Here is a 17,217-nt window from a genome sequence, read left to right as displayed (position 1 = left end):
TGAAGGCCAAAAGTGTCCACGGAAGGATTACCTCGCCATGATAGCATCCATTACTAATATCAAGGCTAAGGAAAAGAGGATCGAGGATTCACCAATTATTTGTGACTTCTCCCTAAGTGCTACCAGAAGAACTATCAGGTTTACCTTCGCATCATCAGGCGGAATATCAGAACGGTATCATGTCAGAAGTAGCCCTTGTTACTAGCATTCCTTATTGTCCTACACCAGGAAGGTTGCAAGAGTTGCCTAATCAACTTCAGGAACTATCAGACATGAGTTTTATCGGATCTAGTTTTTCACTTTGGGGAGCCCCGGTTATGCCAGTGAAGATAAGCCTTTTCGTATGTGTACCGATTATCGAGAACGTAACAAGGTGATAGTCAGGAACCGCTTGTCTCGACCATGTATTGGCCATCTGTCGACCAGTTGCAGGGAACAAGCTTCCATTCGGGGATTGGCTAGCGAACGGACTATCATCAGATGGAAGTCCAAGAGGATAATACTCTTAGAACAACACGTCGAACACAATGCAGCCTTTTTAACTTTGTACACCATGATCATTGAGTTGATCAACACACTAGCAGCTTCAGGGAATCACATGAATCAACCGTATTTGTTGACAACGTTCTGAATCATGACCAGGAGAAAGGAACCCGGTGAGACCCCCCCCAAGCGATGTAAGTTGCCTATAGATCGAGTTCGTCGGAACTCACTTCAAGCCATCGTTTTAGAACAATTTTCAGGACTAATGGGGATGATGTAACAACCGACCTTCGCAGGGTAAACACAAACCCTGTTAACTCTGTTAACTGATACGTTCACGTAGGCATTGTGTTTAAGTTCAGATAAATCAGGTGTCCCAAAAATTTCACATGCAATCACTACACAGTGTTCGTGAGTAAATAGATATAACTTATATAATATTCCATATGATGTGAAATAAGTTTAAACTATGTGAAAAGTTTCATGTTACGATAATTACGTGAATTTACATGCTACATGATTTTATATGCTATATGACTTGCATGATTCGTTTTGTGAACTTTCGCAAAACTACATGTATTTGTATAACAGTAAGGCCATTAACGAATCGTATATCTTAGCTTAAATTTCGAGGACGAAATCCTGTAACATGGGGAGAATGTGACAACCCGCACTCTCGATCCCGATCATCGAGAGAAGGGTGTTTTATGAATGTTCGAATACATTATATTATATTTTTATTGTTATTATTATTATTGTTAGGGTTTACTAAAATAATAATAACGCGATGAAAGATTTATCTATTTACATATTTAGTTACCGTTGTATTGTAATATAATCGGACCTGTCCGTTAAGCGAGACACGTAAAAACCCAACGAGTTCACTCACTCGGGCTAGGCCCAAGTCCAACCCAATTCACCTAAACTCCAAAAACCCTACTATACACACATAATAAACCTTCATTATCCTCACTTTTTTTAACACAAAAGCCCCAATCCCTAAACAACACAGCAGCACCCACATTCCATGCTTCTCCCTCACTCTCGTTCAAAACACCGGCGACCAGAACCGGGTTACGGAGAACTTCGGCACCGATCGATCTCTGTCAAAAACCCCAACACCCTCTTATATCTCTCACACACAACCCACCTGTTTCTCCCCTCCCTAGTTCATCGGACGGCCACCACCATAGCAGCAGTAACACACAACCACCTGAAGATTTAGAGAGAGAGAGAGGGTGACCGAAGAAAGGAGCTAGGGGCTGTGATGTTGATGATGACTGACGAAGACGGTGGCGGCGGTGCGGCGACGCTAAATCTGCAGCGACGGAACTCCGACATCGAACAGAGGATGTTGTTCGTGCATTTTGCGATGGTGGACGGTGGACTACGACAGTGGTGATGGTGGTGCTTTGGTTTGAATCCGAAGTAGTGGCGGTTTGGATGCGGGTCTCGAAAGTGGCTACGGTTCGATTCCGACAAGGTGTCGACAACAGAACCTATCGGTTAGTGTTTGACTATTGTTTGTACCTTTGTGGCTTCTATATGTTTGTTTGTTTAGATACACAGGATTCAAAAATTGTTACAAACAGTTTGAAAGAATGATGAGTGGGTACTGATGTTAATTGTTCGAAAATTGATACATGGTTCTTTGAATAACTAATGCCTATGATGATGATGAGGATCTCTTTTCTATATTAGTCAATTGTTAAGTTTAGATGTGATTCATGGTGGAATTTAACCAATGATTATGGTCCAGCGAATTGTTAATTAACTATTGGTCGGTCTAGAAGTAATATAAGAGTTGGGTATTATGAAATTGGTTGTTTATTTGCATAAAATTGAGAGTAGTGTTGTTTTATTCTGCACATAGTTGTCTTATCTGCTCTAATGTTTAAAAGGTGTCTGCTATTTGGAAATTGATGCTGAGAGTACAAGTGTTCATGCATAGGGTACAATAGGTTGTAATTTGAAAAAAAAATGAATGCTATCTATCAAAAATTAGCTGGTCGCACACTTAACATCCAGACCCACACATTCCTTTTTGACACAACTTCATTTTAGGAACTGCACACTAATGGGCCTCACAGTTGGGCCGCATGAACTTAGATTGGGCCGCACCATTAGTTTTGTGAAATACGTGATTACTTGATACATGTACGAACTACGTGATATATGTGAACTACTTGCATACAGTCCTAACAAGTGGTAACCGTTATAGGACGTGGTTGACCAAGTTTAGGATAAACATATTATCTACCGAGCAATCTAAGGTGAGTTCATTGCATTTTCTCAAGCATGCGTCCCGGTGGTTTGGGACAACGGGTAAACATTTGGAAGGGAAACATTGGGTAAACAACTTAATCGGTTTGGTTATTGCCTGGAGGGCAATGGGGGTAATTAGTTGATAGCGCTATTAGGTGGGAAACCTCACACCGGGCCGTAAGGACGGGCGTGAACTAATTATCTGGGTATGGCTATGGTTGTTAGAGGCACACTCCTCGGATACATATGGGCACTCTCCCTAGGGTATCTAACGAAGGCAACATAGCAATCGGTCGTTAAGGGGTACCCACTCCCCGGATACATATGGGCACATTCCCTAGGGTATCTAGCATGAGCAACATTGTATCGCAGCGTTAAATCGCATTAACATACATATGGTAACATAACTTGTTAACAAAACCTTGAACTCACCAGCGTAGTCTGACACACTTGTTTACATGCTTGTAGGTAATTATTGAAGGAACTTGGGAACTTGCTGTCTGATGCTGCTGGAGTGGTTATGGTCATGATAAACATTTATATTGATTAGGGTTTCGATACATTTATACATTTATACTTTTATGCTTCCGCTCAATACTTTGGTTTTGGTTTAACTTTTCAAACGTTACATTTATTTCAATTGGGTATTTCAATACATTATAACTTGTGTTTGATATGATTGGTGGCTCTTTGTTGGATCGTTGCATCTCCAATAGGGACATACCCTAGGTGGTAATTTGGGGGTGTGACAAATAAGATATTTGACTGTGTTCCCTTTTCATCAAACGAATTTTAAAATTTATGGTTAGATAATTTATTAAAAAAATATGTTTCGTTAATAAATAATTATGAATTTTTTTCTAGAAGAGATTAAATTAAAATTAAACTAAATAATAATTATCTATAAGAGATTAAACTAAATTATATTTAATAGGAGGGTTATCTATAATTAATTAGAAGAGATTAATTAAACTAAATAATAATTATCTATAAGAGATAGCCTAATATGATGACAAGTGTCCCAAAATTGGTTTCTTTTATTATATAGTATAGATTACTCAGTTAAATACATGTGAAATGACTAAATTACCCCTGAAGTAAAGATAAAATAGTTAAAAACACTCTCTCTCTCTCAAACTCTACAAACAACCACCGCCCAACCCTCCTCTCTCAGTTCACTTAAAACATAAACAAAGCTCAGATGCTTCTTTTCTCTCTAAACAACAACAAATGGTTAACGGTGGGTGTATGACGGTTGAAGGTGGTGTAGGTTCGATGGAGGTGGAGTGGTTGTATGTTGGAGGTGGAAGACAGTGGGTGTTACAGTGGTGACACACTAGCTATGGTAGTGGTTGCAGGTGATGACGGTTGAAGGTGGTTGACGTAATGGTGGAAGGTTATGGTACTGGCCACCACAACCACCGGTTCCACAAAGTCAACGTCAAGTCACGCGATTAGTATTCACATTCAGATCGGACGGTTGTTGTTAATCGGTGATCCGACAAAGTTGTTGTTAATCGGTACTCCGGCGAAGGTGTTGTTAATCGGTACTCCGGCGAATGTGGTTGTTAATCGAAGAACTTGGTTGTTAATCATAGAACTTGAAATTATATTGTAGGAGATGAATTATTATAAATGATTGATCTATTGTTTTATACAGCATTTGTGAAAGTTACTGGATTGAATTGTTCAGTTGGAGGTGATTGAATCTGTTTGATTTTTTGGTTATTTTGGGCATGTTTGGCTAAACTTTTCCAACCATTTATTAATTTATTGACTTAATCAAAAAGCTGAAAAGGAGTTTTATTGTTTGGCAAACTAAAAGTCCTTTTCAAAATGACTTTTTGAAAAGAAGGAAAATGAATTTTTGAGAAGTTAACATGTTGTGACTTTTTTATCAACTTATAATTTTTCAAACACCAAATTACCATATTACCCCTGATTTAACACTCCTTATATTATATTTGTTTGTCCTTTTAGTCATTTTACATAGCCAAATATTTTTTAAAAAACAACTTATTGACTTATTGGTTTTTTCCCACCCCATAAGCTAATCCAAACACTTTTTTAAAAACTCATTTTTCAAAAAGTAATAAGTCAATAAGTCCTTTTCACAAAAAAAATTATTTTTCACTTAAATAAGCTTAGCCAAACATGCCCTTTATATGTTCAGTTGGAGGTGATTGAAGAATATGTTAAGATTCTTCTGTTTGATTATTCATTTGTGATTGTTGTATGAGTTTTTTTTTTATCAATTTTGGAAGCAATATGCCCAACCCAAACCTAACTTGAACATAGTGTTGGGCCGGTCTTGGATTGGTCATTGAATGAAATTATTAACATTTTGTTGATGCATATGAATTTAAGATTGTCTTTATTTATTGGTGATGAGGTTTTAGAGAGAGATGCTAAAATAAAGTGGGATCATTTCATTTATATTTGGCTTTTTTTTAGTTGTTCTCTTTTTAACCTTGGGGCTAAAACAAACTTTTTACATATACTTAACTAAAAAATTTAAGATAAGTTAGTGTTAAGGACAACCTGAGTTTAAAAATTGCAACCACTTGGACCAACTCTGTAATTATTAAAACCTTGGGACCAACTCTTCAAAAATGACAAACCAAAAGGACCAACCAGGCATTTAACTCATAAAATTATTATTGTCAAGGAGGAGATGGGTATGATATCCATTTCACATAATCGGGTATGAATATCATCTCATATAATACTACTCGTAGCCAACTTCCCAACCCATGAGATTATTTTACAATTAGGCCCCCCATTGGAGCAAGTTACCATCACTTTAGGGTTCTGGGTAGATGCTCCATGGGTATCGGGTAAAGAATAAGACCCTTCCTGTTAAGGTCCGTCTCGATTCATTTATGTTTAGCCAAAGCATGAACTACAATCACAAAAACTCACTCGAGGCTTAAACTCTCTAATGTTCAAGTCAAGTCGAGCCACAGTAACAGAGCACCGGTACATGTAAGCCAATATCAAGTAATAGTAATATTAGTAAGTCATAGGTAGTGAAGAGGTCAAGTCTTAGTTAGGGTGAGCTAAGGTCCAATGTTAGACTATGGGGGTGTGGAAGAAGGTAGTCCTTAAAGGATGATCCGCCACGTAGGCGTCCACGTGTGTGTGTGAAGCGGAACGTCTTCTCCGTCTTGCCTTCGACGTTTGCAATGGGGACGACCATGGGGGGGGTGGCTTCGACAATTGGCATAAAACAGTTTGGTTAACTAATGAAATATTAGAATTTTAGGATACAATCATACAAACCATCCATTTCAACCAAACAGCAGAATTACCATAGCATTTGATTTATTGAATAGAATTCATATTCAAACACCCAGAAACTAAAATACAACAATGATATCACAAACAAAATCAGACAGAAACCAGATTATCGTGCATCACGCCATTGAAAGTTTTAGTTCGCACAACATTAAAATAAAGGTGCAGGAAGTGGAAACGGTGGGGTTTAGTTCTAGGAACTGTTGGAACTTTCTCCAGATGATGAGCTCGTTTCTAGTTGAACACGTTTCATCTCCTCATATGCCCATTCAAGACCAGGACAGTAATGGACCGGTGGATTAAATCGGGTATCCTCGATGTTATCCGGCAAGAATGCTCCATTTTCTATTAGGAATCTGATTGCCCGCCTGTTTCTTTCTTTTGCAGCAGTGTGAAGTGGAGTCCCTGTGTTCAAAATAAAAACAGAAAACACATTATACAAACAAAGTAACATCAGCTACAAAGTATATGAAGTCAATATATCTATTTATACTTACACTTGTTAGTTGTTATGTAATCAGGTATACAATCAGAAACAGAATATAAAATGATAATCCAAAGCATAATATATCAAACATATAAACATCAGGTGATTCAAGCAATATATATATATATATATATATATATATATATATATATATATATATATATAAAATCTGAATACAATGTGTGAAATCAATATATAAACAGCAGTCCAAATTGTTCACATACAAATGCGGTGCGTCAGACCGCATCGCCTGCACTTTATGGAATCACAGTGCATCAACTGCAGCGATGCGTTTTGCATCAAGCATTATACGCGCCTTTATAAACCTTCTTTGTAAATAGTTGATATGTTACAGCTTGAACACAAAAACCATATTATTACAATGATAACCTAATCTTTCTTATATAATGATTTAGGAGGTTTTCCGCATTTTGAATGTACAGCCTAACTGACCCGTTTCCATTTTATCCGTACAAAAACTCAACACATCTAACTACAAACGGGTCAATTTGCCAACATAGGCAAAACGAGAACAAAAGAACATTAATGTTTTGTGAAAAACAGGGATATTGTTACATACAGCCACCACAAGCGCCTTTGGTCCGAGCATCGATATTGGCACCACGCTCAAGCAGTTCATCCATAACCTTTATGTGATCACCCTTGGCAGCAAGATGAAGAGGGGTGAGCCCATGTGCTTTGGGGCCAAATGCTGCCACATTCGCATCCATTCCTTCATCAAGAAGCCTTTTTACCTGCCACAAGACAAAAGCCCCATATCGTAAAATAACCACCACTTCCAAGTAGGGGTGTAAACAAGCCCAGTGGCTCGAGAGCTACTCGTTATCGGCTCGGTTAAAAGCTCGAACGAGCCGAACTTTAACGAGCCTGAGCCCGAGCTCAAGCCTGAAATAGAACTCGTTTTGTTATCGAGCCCGAGCCTAAACGAGCCCAAACAAAATTTTATTTTTTATATATAATATAATAATGATGATGATAACATTGGCGAGCCGAACTCGAGCCGAGCTTTGGCTCGTTTAAGCGATATTGAAACAATCTCAAACCGAACTTTTAGCTCATTTGAGGTTGTTCTCAAAATAGCTCGAGCTTTTGGGTTTTACTCGCGAGCCGAGCCGAGCTCGAGCTTTGGGTTTTACTCGCAAGCCGAGCTCGAGCTCAAATAAGAAAGCTCAAACCGAGCCAAGCTCAAGCTCGAGCTCGAGCTTTAGAAAAACATGGCGAGCCGAGCTCGAGTCCAGTCGAGCTCGGGCTCGACCTGGCTCGTATACACCCCTACTTCTAAGCAAGCACTAATTGATACTCTAATAGATATACACAACACATATCTAGCAACAATTGTCATCCTAAAATACAAAGATAGCTTCATAACCTATCATCAAAATGGAATACTAATTCACCTCTTTAAGATCCCCTTTTCGAGCACCAACGTGCAAATTCGTCCAGCCTCTATCATCCCTATCCTCCCCTGACCTCATGCTATCCGACCGCTTCACGCGCCTGCGGTTACTATTCGACCGCAACAAATAATCCTGAATCATCCCAATTATACACCCCAAAAACCACACTATTTCGCACCCAAAGAAACTAATTATAACTGATTGCAAACAACGGAAAACACACAAATCTCCAAAACTCGTCTTCTTTACATAATTCGCATAAACCAGTTCAACAAATGTGAGAATTAACGAGAAAAGTGATTAGCCATGTTGTAAGGAGCAAAAGGATTCAACCCAGGACCAAACACACGGAGATTAACAAGCTTAGTGAGCAATAATATTGATGAGGATGATCGAGCAATAATATTAAACATAACTAACGAATCGCTATAGGAAAAAAAGGTGATCGAGGACGGGAAATAAGAGAGAAATTAGATGAAATGAAGCGAGATTTTGGGTGCGTTTGGGGGTCTCATGGATGAATGATCCAGGAATTGAAGATGAACACAAACCCTAGATGTTGCAGAGGCTGGTGGCTCGATATAGGCGTTTGTGGTGATTGGGGATGTGTGGTGATTTATATATGGCGACTCTTTTATTAGTTTTACTTCAGGTAAAGGTAAACTAGTACGCTATGTTATGTGTGCCTATGTGGATAGTATTGGGTAATAGGTATCGGTACAGGTATCTAATTTTTGGTTTTTTGGTATTGGTTTGGTATGATACCGGTGAAATATCGAATTTTATCTTCAAATACTGGTACTGTACCGTACCGAATATTTCGATACCGATATCCAATTTTAACGAATTTTGATACCGCTATTTCTGAAACCTGTACCAGTTTGGTATGGTATCAGTACCACGCTCATCCCTAATGCTATGTATGTATGGTGTGAACCCTTGAGGGAATCACGTTTTCTTTTAGTATATTTAGGGGGTGTTTGGTGTTGCGTTTTCAAAACGTTTTGAAAAAGCATGTAGGTACATGCTTCATCAAAACTGCGTTTTGGAGACAGATAATCACTTTTTTATCCAAACACTTTTTTAGATTATTTATGTTTTACAAACGTAATAATCAAATAATCACTTCAAAACGTAATCCCAAACACCCTCTTATTATTATTATTTACCACAAACGAGGGAATCACCTTTTCTTTTAATATATTTATTATCCTGGCAAAAGATTAAATACAAATAGCTTTATCATACAAAACGTACAAAAAGCAAAAAAGGTAAAAAATGCGGAGGCATTTTTCGTAATTATTTATTTACTTGTAGAATAATTATCAAAATTACCCTACAAATGATATTGTAGGGTAATTTTGTAAAATGACCTTGTAGGGTATTTTTTGATCTTGTAGGTTAATTTTGTAGAGCATCATAATTACTCTACGAATGATCTCGTAGGGTAATTTTATTTTGTAGGGTAATTTTGATCTTCTAAGTTAATTTTATAGAGCATGATAATTAGTCTACAAAAGATCTTATAGGGTAATTTTGATCTTTTTTTAATCTTGTAGGGTAATTTTATAGAGTATCATAATTACTCTACAAATGATCTTATAAGGTAATTTTGATCTTGTAGGGTAATTTTGATCTTGTAGAGTAATTACGAGTAAAATAATTACGAAAATGTCACCGCGTTTTTTCTACTTTGTTATGTCTTTCGTATGTTTTATACGATATGGCTATTTGTATAGGATCTTTATCCTTATTATTATTTACCACAAATAATATAACACTAAATATATGGTCTTAAAATTTTTAAATATGATATCTTGTTTAAGATACTACCAATTGAGTCTCTGTTATGTGTTAGAAAATCTGTATAAAAGAATTGAACAGAAACTGGACATAATGTAATAAAATTGAAGAAACAGTAAACGAGTGAACCGGGCTTGTGTTTGACATAATTCCCTTAAACAGATTCGTCGTCTGTTCCCAGGGTACGCCGGTTCTAAGCAGCACCGCGCACTGCCGGACTTGAGCACTTGCCTGAAATGAAAAGAAGCTGTGTTGCAGAAACTGAGATTGAGAGAGGGGAAGTTGTTGAGGTGTGTCTAAACAGATTGTCTGCATTGGGTTTTATAGGCACAGATAATAACTGATTCTGGCCTCATCATTGCAGAGAATTAAAGGCTAATCGGTTTCGAAACTTATGCCTCATCATTGTAGAGAATTAACTCACATAATGTCTCAGCGGTTTCGAAACTGAATAATATAATGGTTCTCATTAAAACTGAAAATCATTTCAGTTAAAAAACCATTAATAAGACCAATCGTTTTAGTTTTAAAGACTAATTAATTAAAACAATTAGCCAGTCTCGAGTGTAAAAACTGTCTCCCGCGAGCCCGGGTTTTCAGAGCTGCATTCGTGTCCGCATGACGTGCGGGCATATGCGAGTTCAACTAATTCCGGTTCCATTTTTTGCACCCCCCCTGCGCGCGCGGGTAGGACTTGTGGTAAAACATGTCATAAGACTTCAAAGGCTTCATTAAGGTTTCACCTTATAAATAGCCTATCTTTTTGTTCTCACACCAATGTGGGACAAGGTGAATTACCAACTTTTGAGACTTTCATTCACACTAAACTTCCAACTGTCACACCCCAACCGATGGCGGAATCATCGGGGCATGGCACTGAGCGAAATAGATTGTCCAGAAGTTTCCACGACAACTATTTACACTATTCAGTTTAATGATACGTCCCATACCGTATCCCAAATAATAAAACAAATTATTACAGAAAGTATCTAGTCAATAAATCCTGTTCCGACAACTCAGATTTAATACAAATAAAAGTAAATATTGTTCAAAACTCCTAAAGACCCAGCCTGACAAGATCTACAAACAACTATGCACTAGAAGCTTATTCTTGACAGACAACTATTTGTTGGGGGTCTCTACAATCTTATTCTAGCCTCGCTTTCCTAGCAAGCAAACACCTTAAATACCTGTCACATACGTTAAAATAAAGTCAATACACATAATGTAAAGGTGAGCATACAAGTTCGATAATAGCATATAACGTTCGAATAGTGTACGCATAACCAGCACGTACACAGGGGAAAACGAAGCATGTTAATTATCGACATGGATCTATCGATACCAACGACTGCAGGTTGACTATCTGAGAAAGTTCACAATACATGATTACCACCGTAATCCATGCAAGTAATTGTTCTTAACAACCCCCGGGTGAACGGGTGCTGAGTCCAAACTATAGTACTATGTTGCTAAGGCAGGTAGACAGCATTCCACGTGTAAACATAATAAACAAGCATTCATTTAGTCAAGTAATACATGCGATCGGTTAGCGTTCAAATAGTTTGAATAGTGTGATTGATTGTGGTTTGATAGGTAATGTATGTAACAACCAAAAGTGCTAGAAGTAAAAAGGGATCGAGTATACTCACAGTGTTTGATTATGGATTGAAGGGAGGGCTGAGAGTAGGTTAGCCTGAATAGTTCGATAGTATAATGATGAGTAACGCGGAAATGCAAACAAGTGGAATAGGGTCGAACAGTCTGGTCGATCGAACAGCAGGTTCGATTGAACAGTCCAACCGTTCGGTTGGTCTAACCGTTCGGATGGTCTGCTCGATCGGCCGGAAGGCTCGATCGGTTGGACAGTTCAAGTGGATTGTTTCTTCCTTTGAGAATGATGTGTTTGTGTATGATGGTTTGAACTTTTGAAGTTTTTGCAGCATTATTTGGAAACATTGAAGTATCCTTACCTTTTAGGTCGGTCGATTGAAAGGTCCGTTCGATCGGTTGGTCCAACCGTTCGATTAGGTACTTCAGTGTATATCTTTGGCAGAGTGTCACCTGATCGGACGACACGTTTGATCGGGTGGCACTTTGAATGCGTCAAACAAGTTGAAAATTGATTAAGTGTTGAAGCATAATATCTCATGATCCGAAGAGTAATGTTTACCAATCGAGTAGCATATTCGATCGAACATCCCTTCGTCAATACCATACTTCATGAATTTGAAAAGATGTGGGACCATGTGTTAGCCGATCGGCTGGCCCGGTCGTTCGGCCAGCAATTCTGACCTGGTCGGACTTTCGTCTAACACTTGGCTGTTTTAATTATTTTGATATGATTTTGAGGTATTTTGATAACGAGTTGAACCATAGAACATGGGTTCTTACTTGTTTCACTGGTTCGGACAGGAATCACCCAAGTCCGGCCAGTGAACTGTTCGGACGGCAGTTTAACGTTTAACCCGAAATCGGTGAACCTCGTAGTTAGAATCCGAACCTTGAACCACGTGGTTGTTAGAATGATTAGTGAGCTGGTTCAAGCTCCGTTTCTATCGGTTTGAGGGTCACGAGTGCAAAAGAGTTGAAAGAAAATCGGAAAATCCGTCTTTCAATCTTTCACACCGTGAACTGTCTAGATCTATGATAGATTTTAGTTTTTTTATGTGGAAATCGGTTAGATCTAAGCTATTCATGGTTGAATGAGGCCAAAACGTGATGTTCTTCAAGAACACCATGATGACATCATCCAAGAACACCTAGATCTTGGTGATTTCACGGTTAGAAATCAAGATTTGAAAGATAGAAAGGTGTAGAATCGTGTAATGATTAAGCACATACAATATTTAGAGTGAAAACTTACCGGAGTTGAGAGAAATCTGAGAAAAGGTGAAGAACAAGGACTGGTTTGGTCAGAGCTTTCCAAAAGTGGAAAAGAAGATAATGACAGCCCTATTTATAGGCTTCCAAAAGAGGAAAGTGTCAACCGATCGGCCAGGATTTCTGGTCGAATGGGCTGCTCGATCAAACAACATGTTCGATCGGCTGGCCTGTTCGATCAGGATGTCCTGTTCGATCAGCAACCCTTCTTGAGTGTTTCGTGACGATTTTTGATATTTCGATTTCGATAGACGATGATACGAATACGATAGAGTCTCCTAATCAAATTACTTTCAGTCCCAACTACTATATCTAACATAAGCATCCTAGTTTCGCATTTCGGTTTCGATTTCGATTGAGTTCGATTGCTTTTCGAGTTTCGATTCGATTTGATTGCCCACCACACATATCAACATAAAGTAATCATGCACAAGTAACACGTAAGGCACACACACATATAACAATACCAAATTTCGCATAATTCGAGGTTCGAGTTCGATGATTGATTAGATTAGCTTGATTACTGATTGATTAACTTTATCGCATTGATACTTCCTACTATTCAAGGTCGATTAACGATTCACATTCGATTAACATTCGATTATTTAGATTAGACAACACTTACTCCACATAATACAAAAATTAAAATAGACTAATCATAGTCAAAAGTCAAACTTTGACTTTGACTTTGACATTCGAAAACACGGGGTGTTACAGCATCCCCTTGTTTAGGGAATTTCGTCCCGAAATTAGGCTGGAAGCTACACAACACCGTGATTTACCAATTTGATGCTTCAGATCTATTCATTTAAACAACTGCGGGTACTTGGCCTTCATGTCGCTTTCGAGTTCCCAAGTGAACTCTGCGACTCGTTTGCCTTCCCATCGGACCTTTACGATAGGGATGCGTGAGCGCCTGAGTTGCTTGGTTTGACGATCCATGATTTCGACAGGCTTTCCCATGAAGTGCAGCGTTTCGTTGACCTGAAGATCGTCTAGCGGTACGATTAAATCATGATCAGCAAGGCATTTTCGGAGGTTAGAGACGTGGAAAGTCGGGTGGACGTTACTGAGTTCCTCCGGTAGTTCGAGTCTGTAGGCGACTTTTCCGATCCTTTCCAGAATCCTAAAAGGTCCAACATATCGAGGCGCGAGTTTCCCTTTCTTGCCAAATCGGACTACACCCTTCCAAGGTGATACCTTTAGGAGTACGTAGTCGCCAACGTCAAATTCAAGGGGCTTGCGTCTTTTATCGGCATAACTTTTCTGTCTATTCCGAGCTTTCACCAAGTTGTCTCGAATCTGGTGGATTTTGTCAGTCGTTTCTTGTAGGATCTCGGGACCGGTTAATTGAGAATGACCGATCTCGTGCCACACAATAGGCGAACGACATCTCATTCCATATAAGGCCTCGAATGGTGCCATCTGGATGCTGGCATGATAGCTATTGTTGTACGAGAATTCGACTAATGGCAGGTGTTTGTTCCAACTACCACCAAAATCTATGACACACGCACGGAGCATGTCTTCAAGAGTACGGATCGTTCTTTCTGTCTGTCCGTCGGTTTGTGGATGGAATGCAGTACTTAGATTAAGCGACGTACCAAGGGCTGCTTGAAACGTTTCCCACAATCTCGAAGTAAACCGAGCATCATGGTCAGAGATGATGTCGCGAGGCGTACCATGATTACAGATGATCTCGTCGGTGTAGATTTGGGCTAGTCGTTCCACCTTGTAGTCTTCCCGTAAAAGTGGGCTGATTTCGTCAGACGATCAACTATAACCCAAATATTGTCGTGACCTGATGGCGTGGTCGGAAGCTTAGTTATGAAATCCATAGCTATACTCTCCCACTTCCATATAGGTATCGGCGGTTGTTCGAGTAAGCCAGAAGGTCTTTGATGTTCAGCCTTAACTCTTGCGCAAGTTAAACAACTTCCAACGTATAGAGCGATATCCCGTTTCATGCCTGACCACCAGTACTTATAACGAAGGTCCTGGTACATCTTGTCAGCACCGGGATGAATGGAGTATCAGGATTTGTGGGCTTCATTCATGATAATCTTCCGCAAATCGGTCCTCTTAGGGATCCAAATTCGGTCGAGAAAATAGAAGATCCCATCGGATTTGCTTACATGCTGAGCTCCATCATGATAGATCCTCTCTTTCTTCAATGTACGCTCGTTAAAGCAAGCATGTTGAGCTTTGCAGATTAGAGTTTCGAGGTCATGCTGGGCCTGCTGAGCACGTAACTCTTTCTGCTGAGCGCGTCGGCAACAACGTTTGCCTTGCCTGGGTGATAACGGATCTCGCAGTCGTAATCGTTGAGGAGTTCTACCCATCGGCGTTGACGCATATTAAGTTCCCTCTGATTGAAGATATGTTGTAAACTCCTGTGATCGGTATAGATCGTACACTTGGTACCATACAGGTAGTGTCGCCAAATCTTTAATGCAAATACAACTGCGCCTAGCTCGAGGTCATGGGTTGTATAGTTCTTCTCGTGGATCTTGAGCTGACGAGATGCGTAAGCTATAACCTTGTCCCGTTGCATAAGAACGCAACCAAGACCAAGGTTGGAAGCATCACAGTAGATAATGAAGTCGTTGCTTCCATCGGGCAGTGTAAGAATTGGAGCGTTGCATAGCATGTGTTTGAGGGCTTGAAAGGCAGTCTCTTATGCAGTTCCCTACACAAAAGGCTTGTCTTTATGAGTAAGGGCGGTAAGCGGCACAGCGATCTTAGAGAATCCTTCAATAAATCGTCGATAATAGCCTGCTAGTCCGAGAAATGAACGAACTTCAGACGGGTTCTTAGGCGTAATCCAACTCTTGACTGCTTCAATCTTCGTGGGATCGACGTGTATACCCTGACTATTCACGATGTGACCCAGAAACTGAACCTCCTCCAACCAAAATTCGCACTTGGAGAACTTGGCATAGAGTTGGTTCCCCTGAAGTAACTCGAGAACCAAACGTAGATGTTGCGTGTGTTCGGTCTTCGATTTGGAATAGATCAAGACATCGTCAATGAACACGATGACGAAACGGTCTAAGAATGGCTTACACACGCGATTCATTAGATCCATAAAAACCGCGGGTGCGTTAGTGATGCGTGCTAGTGTGTATATGTTTTAGATGTATATTTAAGCCCTTTTTACACTTTTAGCCAAGTTTTAGATTTATAAAACACGATATTTACTAACACTAAACACACATATGGGCAAGTGCACCCATCGTGGACGTAGTATAGTGTTGGTAAGATACCGAGGTCGTCCAAGGACACAAGAGCTTTTAGTACCGGTTTATCCTCAACGTCTAACCAAATCAAAATATTAGAAAAGATTTTTAAACTAAGAAAATAAAAACTAACTAAATGCTGAAAATAAAATAAAAATAAAAACAGATAGACAAGATGAATCACTTGGAGCCGACTCGTGTATTAGTATAACCTTTGATTATTTTCGCACTTTTGCACTTGTTTAAGAGATTATCTTAGTTATTGTAGTAGGCCCCTCTTTTGAAGGCGACGTTACCCTCAACCCAGTAGTTTGAGTCAGCAAGGATACAATCCTAAAGGGTCGGATTATTGAAAGATAATGAATTAAGTTATTAATGCAAATTATGGTAGGCCCCTCTATTGGAGGTGACGTTACCCTCGACTAAGTAGTCTGAGTCAGCAGGGATACAGTCCTAAATAGCCGGGTTATAGTATTAATAGTAGTTAACTTATGAGGGGGTCAAAGAGTTTGGATCCCCGCCATCCAATACCTATGGGCATTGAAGGAGATCCTACTAAATTTGACCCAGGTCCCTTGCAGGACCTCTAAACGCTGAACAAGGGCAAGACCCTTACCAAACCGTTCCCTTAACCCCCGACCAGGTAGCCAACATACCTCCATATAGACCGTGGAGATATGAATGGTGAAAATCTTTTATTATATATAGACAGTAAAATAATGCCAAGACACCACGGACAAACAATAAGGAAAGATCACCTTCAACATAAGCAACTAGTTATTAAAGTCATTAATACAAAACCAAATAAAAAGTGCAAAAGATTGAAAATAAAAAGTATTATACTAAACACTTGTCTTCACCAAGTGATGTAAGAGACTTAGGCAAACATGGCCTTGATTGTCAAGAACTCTTACGATCAATCTTGGATCCCGAGACGACTCACACACTCTATGATGGACAATGGATGATGGTGGTGGATGATGGTGTTGTGATGGTGGTGGGTGGTGGGTGGTGGATGAAGTGTGAGAGAGGTGATGTGCCAAGGGATGAGTTGCAATGAAACCAAGCACTCCTATTTATAGGCTGAACAGAAGGCTGGGCACGGCCCCGTGTCCGCTGGGCACGGCCCCGTACCCGTCTAACACTCTCTCTCTTCATTAATTGTAATTCGCAATTACAATTAATGCGCCTGCTGTACTTTCGCCACGTCCCCGTGTTCACTGGGCACGGCCCCGTGGTAGGCAATAGAATCTTCTATAGGTTTGTCTTTTCTGCTGCTTCTTGGGCACGGCCCCGTGCTGGCTGAGCACGGGGCGTGTTCAGTCTTCTGCCTTCTCTATTT

General features: G+C 39.6%; 1 protein-coding gene across 1 annotated transcript; it reads right to left on the bottom strand.

The window, feature by feature from the left end:
- Positions 1 to 6,036: 6,036 nt before the first annotated feature.
- On the bottom strand, positions 6,037 to 8,559 carry LOC110869143 (phytochrome-interacting ankyrin-repeat protein 1). The gene is made up of 3 exons (XM_022118433.2): positions 7,951 to 8,559; positions 7,113 to 7,287; positions 6,037 to 6,450 (listed from the first exon to the last, which is right to left on the bottom strand). The coding sequence occupies exons 1-3, from the start codon at positions 8,089 to 8,091 to the stop codon at positions 6,239 to 6,241; spliced, it is 528 nt and encodes a 175-aa protein (XP_021974125.1). The 5' UTR covers positions 8,092 to 8,559; the 3' UTR covers positions 6,037 to 6,238.
- Positions 8,560 to 17,217: the final 8,658 nt, after the last annotated feature.

The sequence above is a fragment of the Helianthus annuus genome, chromosome 7 (genome assembly GCF_002127325.2).
Source record: "Helianthus annuus cultivar XRQ/B chromosome 7, HanXRQr2.0-SUNRISE, whole genome shotgun sequence".
In the NCBI taxonomy this organism is placed as follows: domain Eukaryota; kingdom Viridiplantae; phylum Streptophyta; class Magnoliopsida; order Asterales; family Asteraceae; genus Helianthus; species Helianthus annuus.
The sequence above is the reverse complement of the archived record's forward strand: the minus strand, read 5'-3'. Positions and strand labels throughout refer to the sequence as shown.

Bases quoted from the DNA above. Each gene is read 5' to 3' on its own strand.
- LOC110869143 (XM_022118433.2), bottom strand. From the start codon at position 8,091: ATGATTCAGGATTATTTGTTGCGGTCGAATAGTAACCGCAGGCGCGTG. The intron at 7,288-7,950 runs GTGAATTAGTAT...GTCTTGTGGCAG, and splicing joins GAAAAGGGGATCTTAAAGAG to GTAAAAAGGCTTCTTGATGA. The intron at 6,451-7,112 runs GTATGTAACAAT...TTTTGAACACAG, and splicing joins CAAAGGCGCTTGTGGTGGCT to GGACTCCACTTCACACTGCT.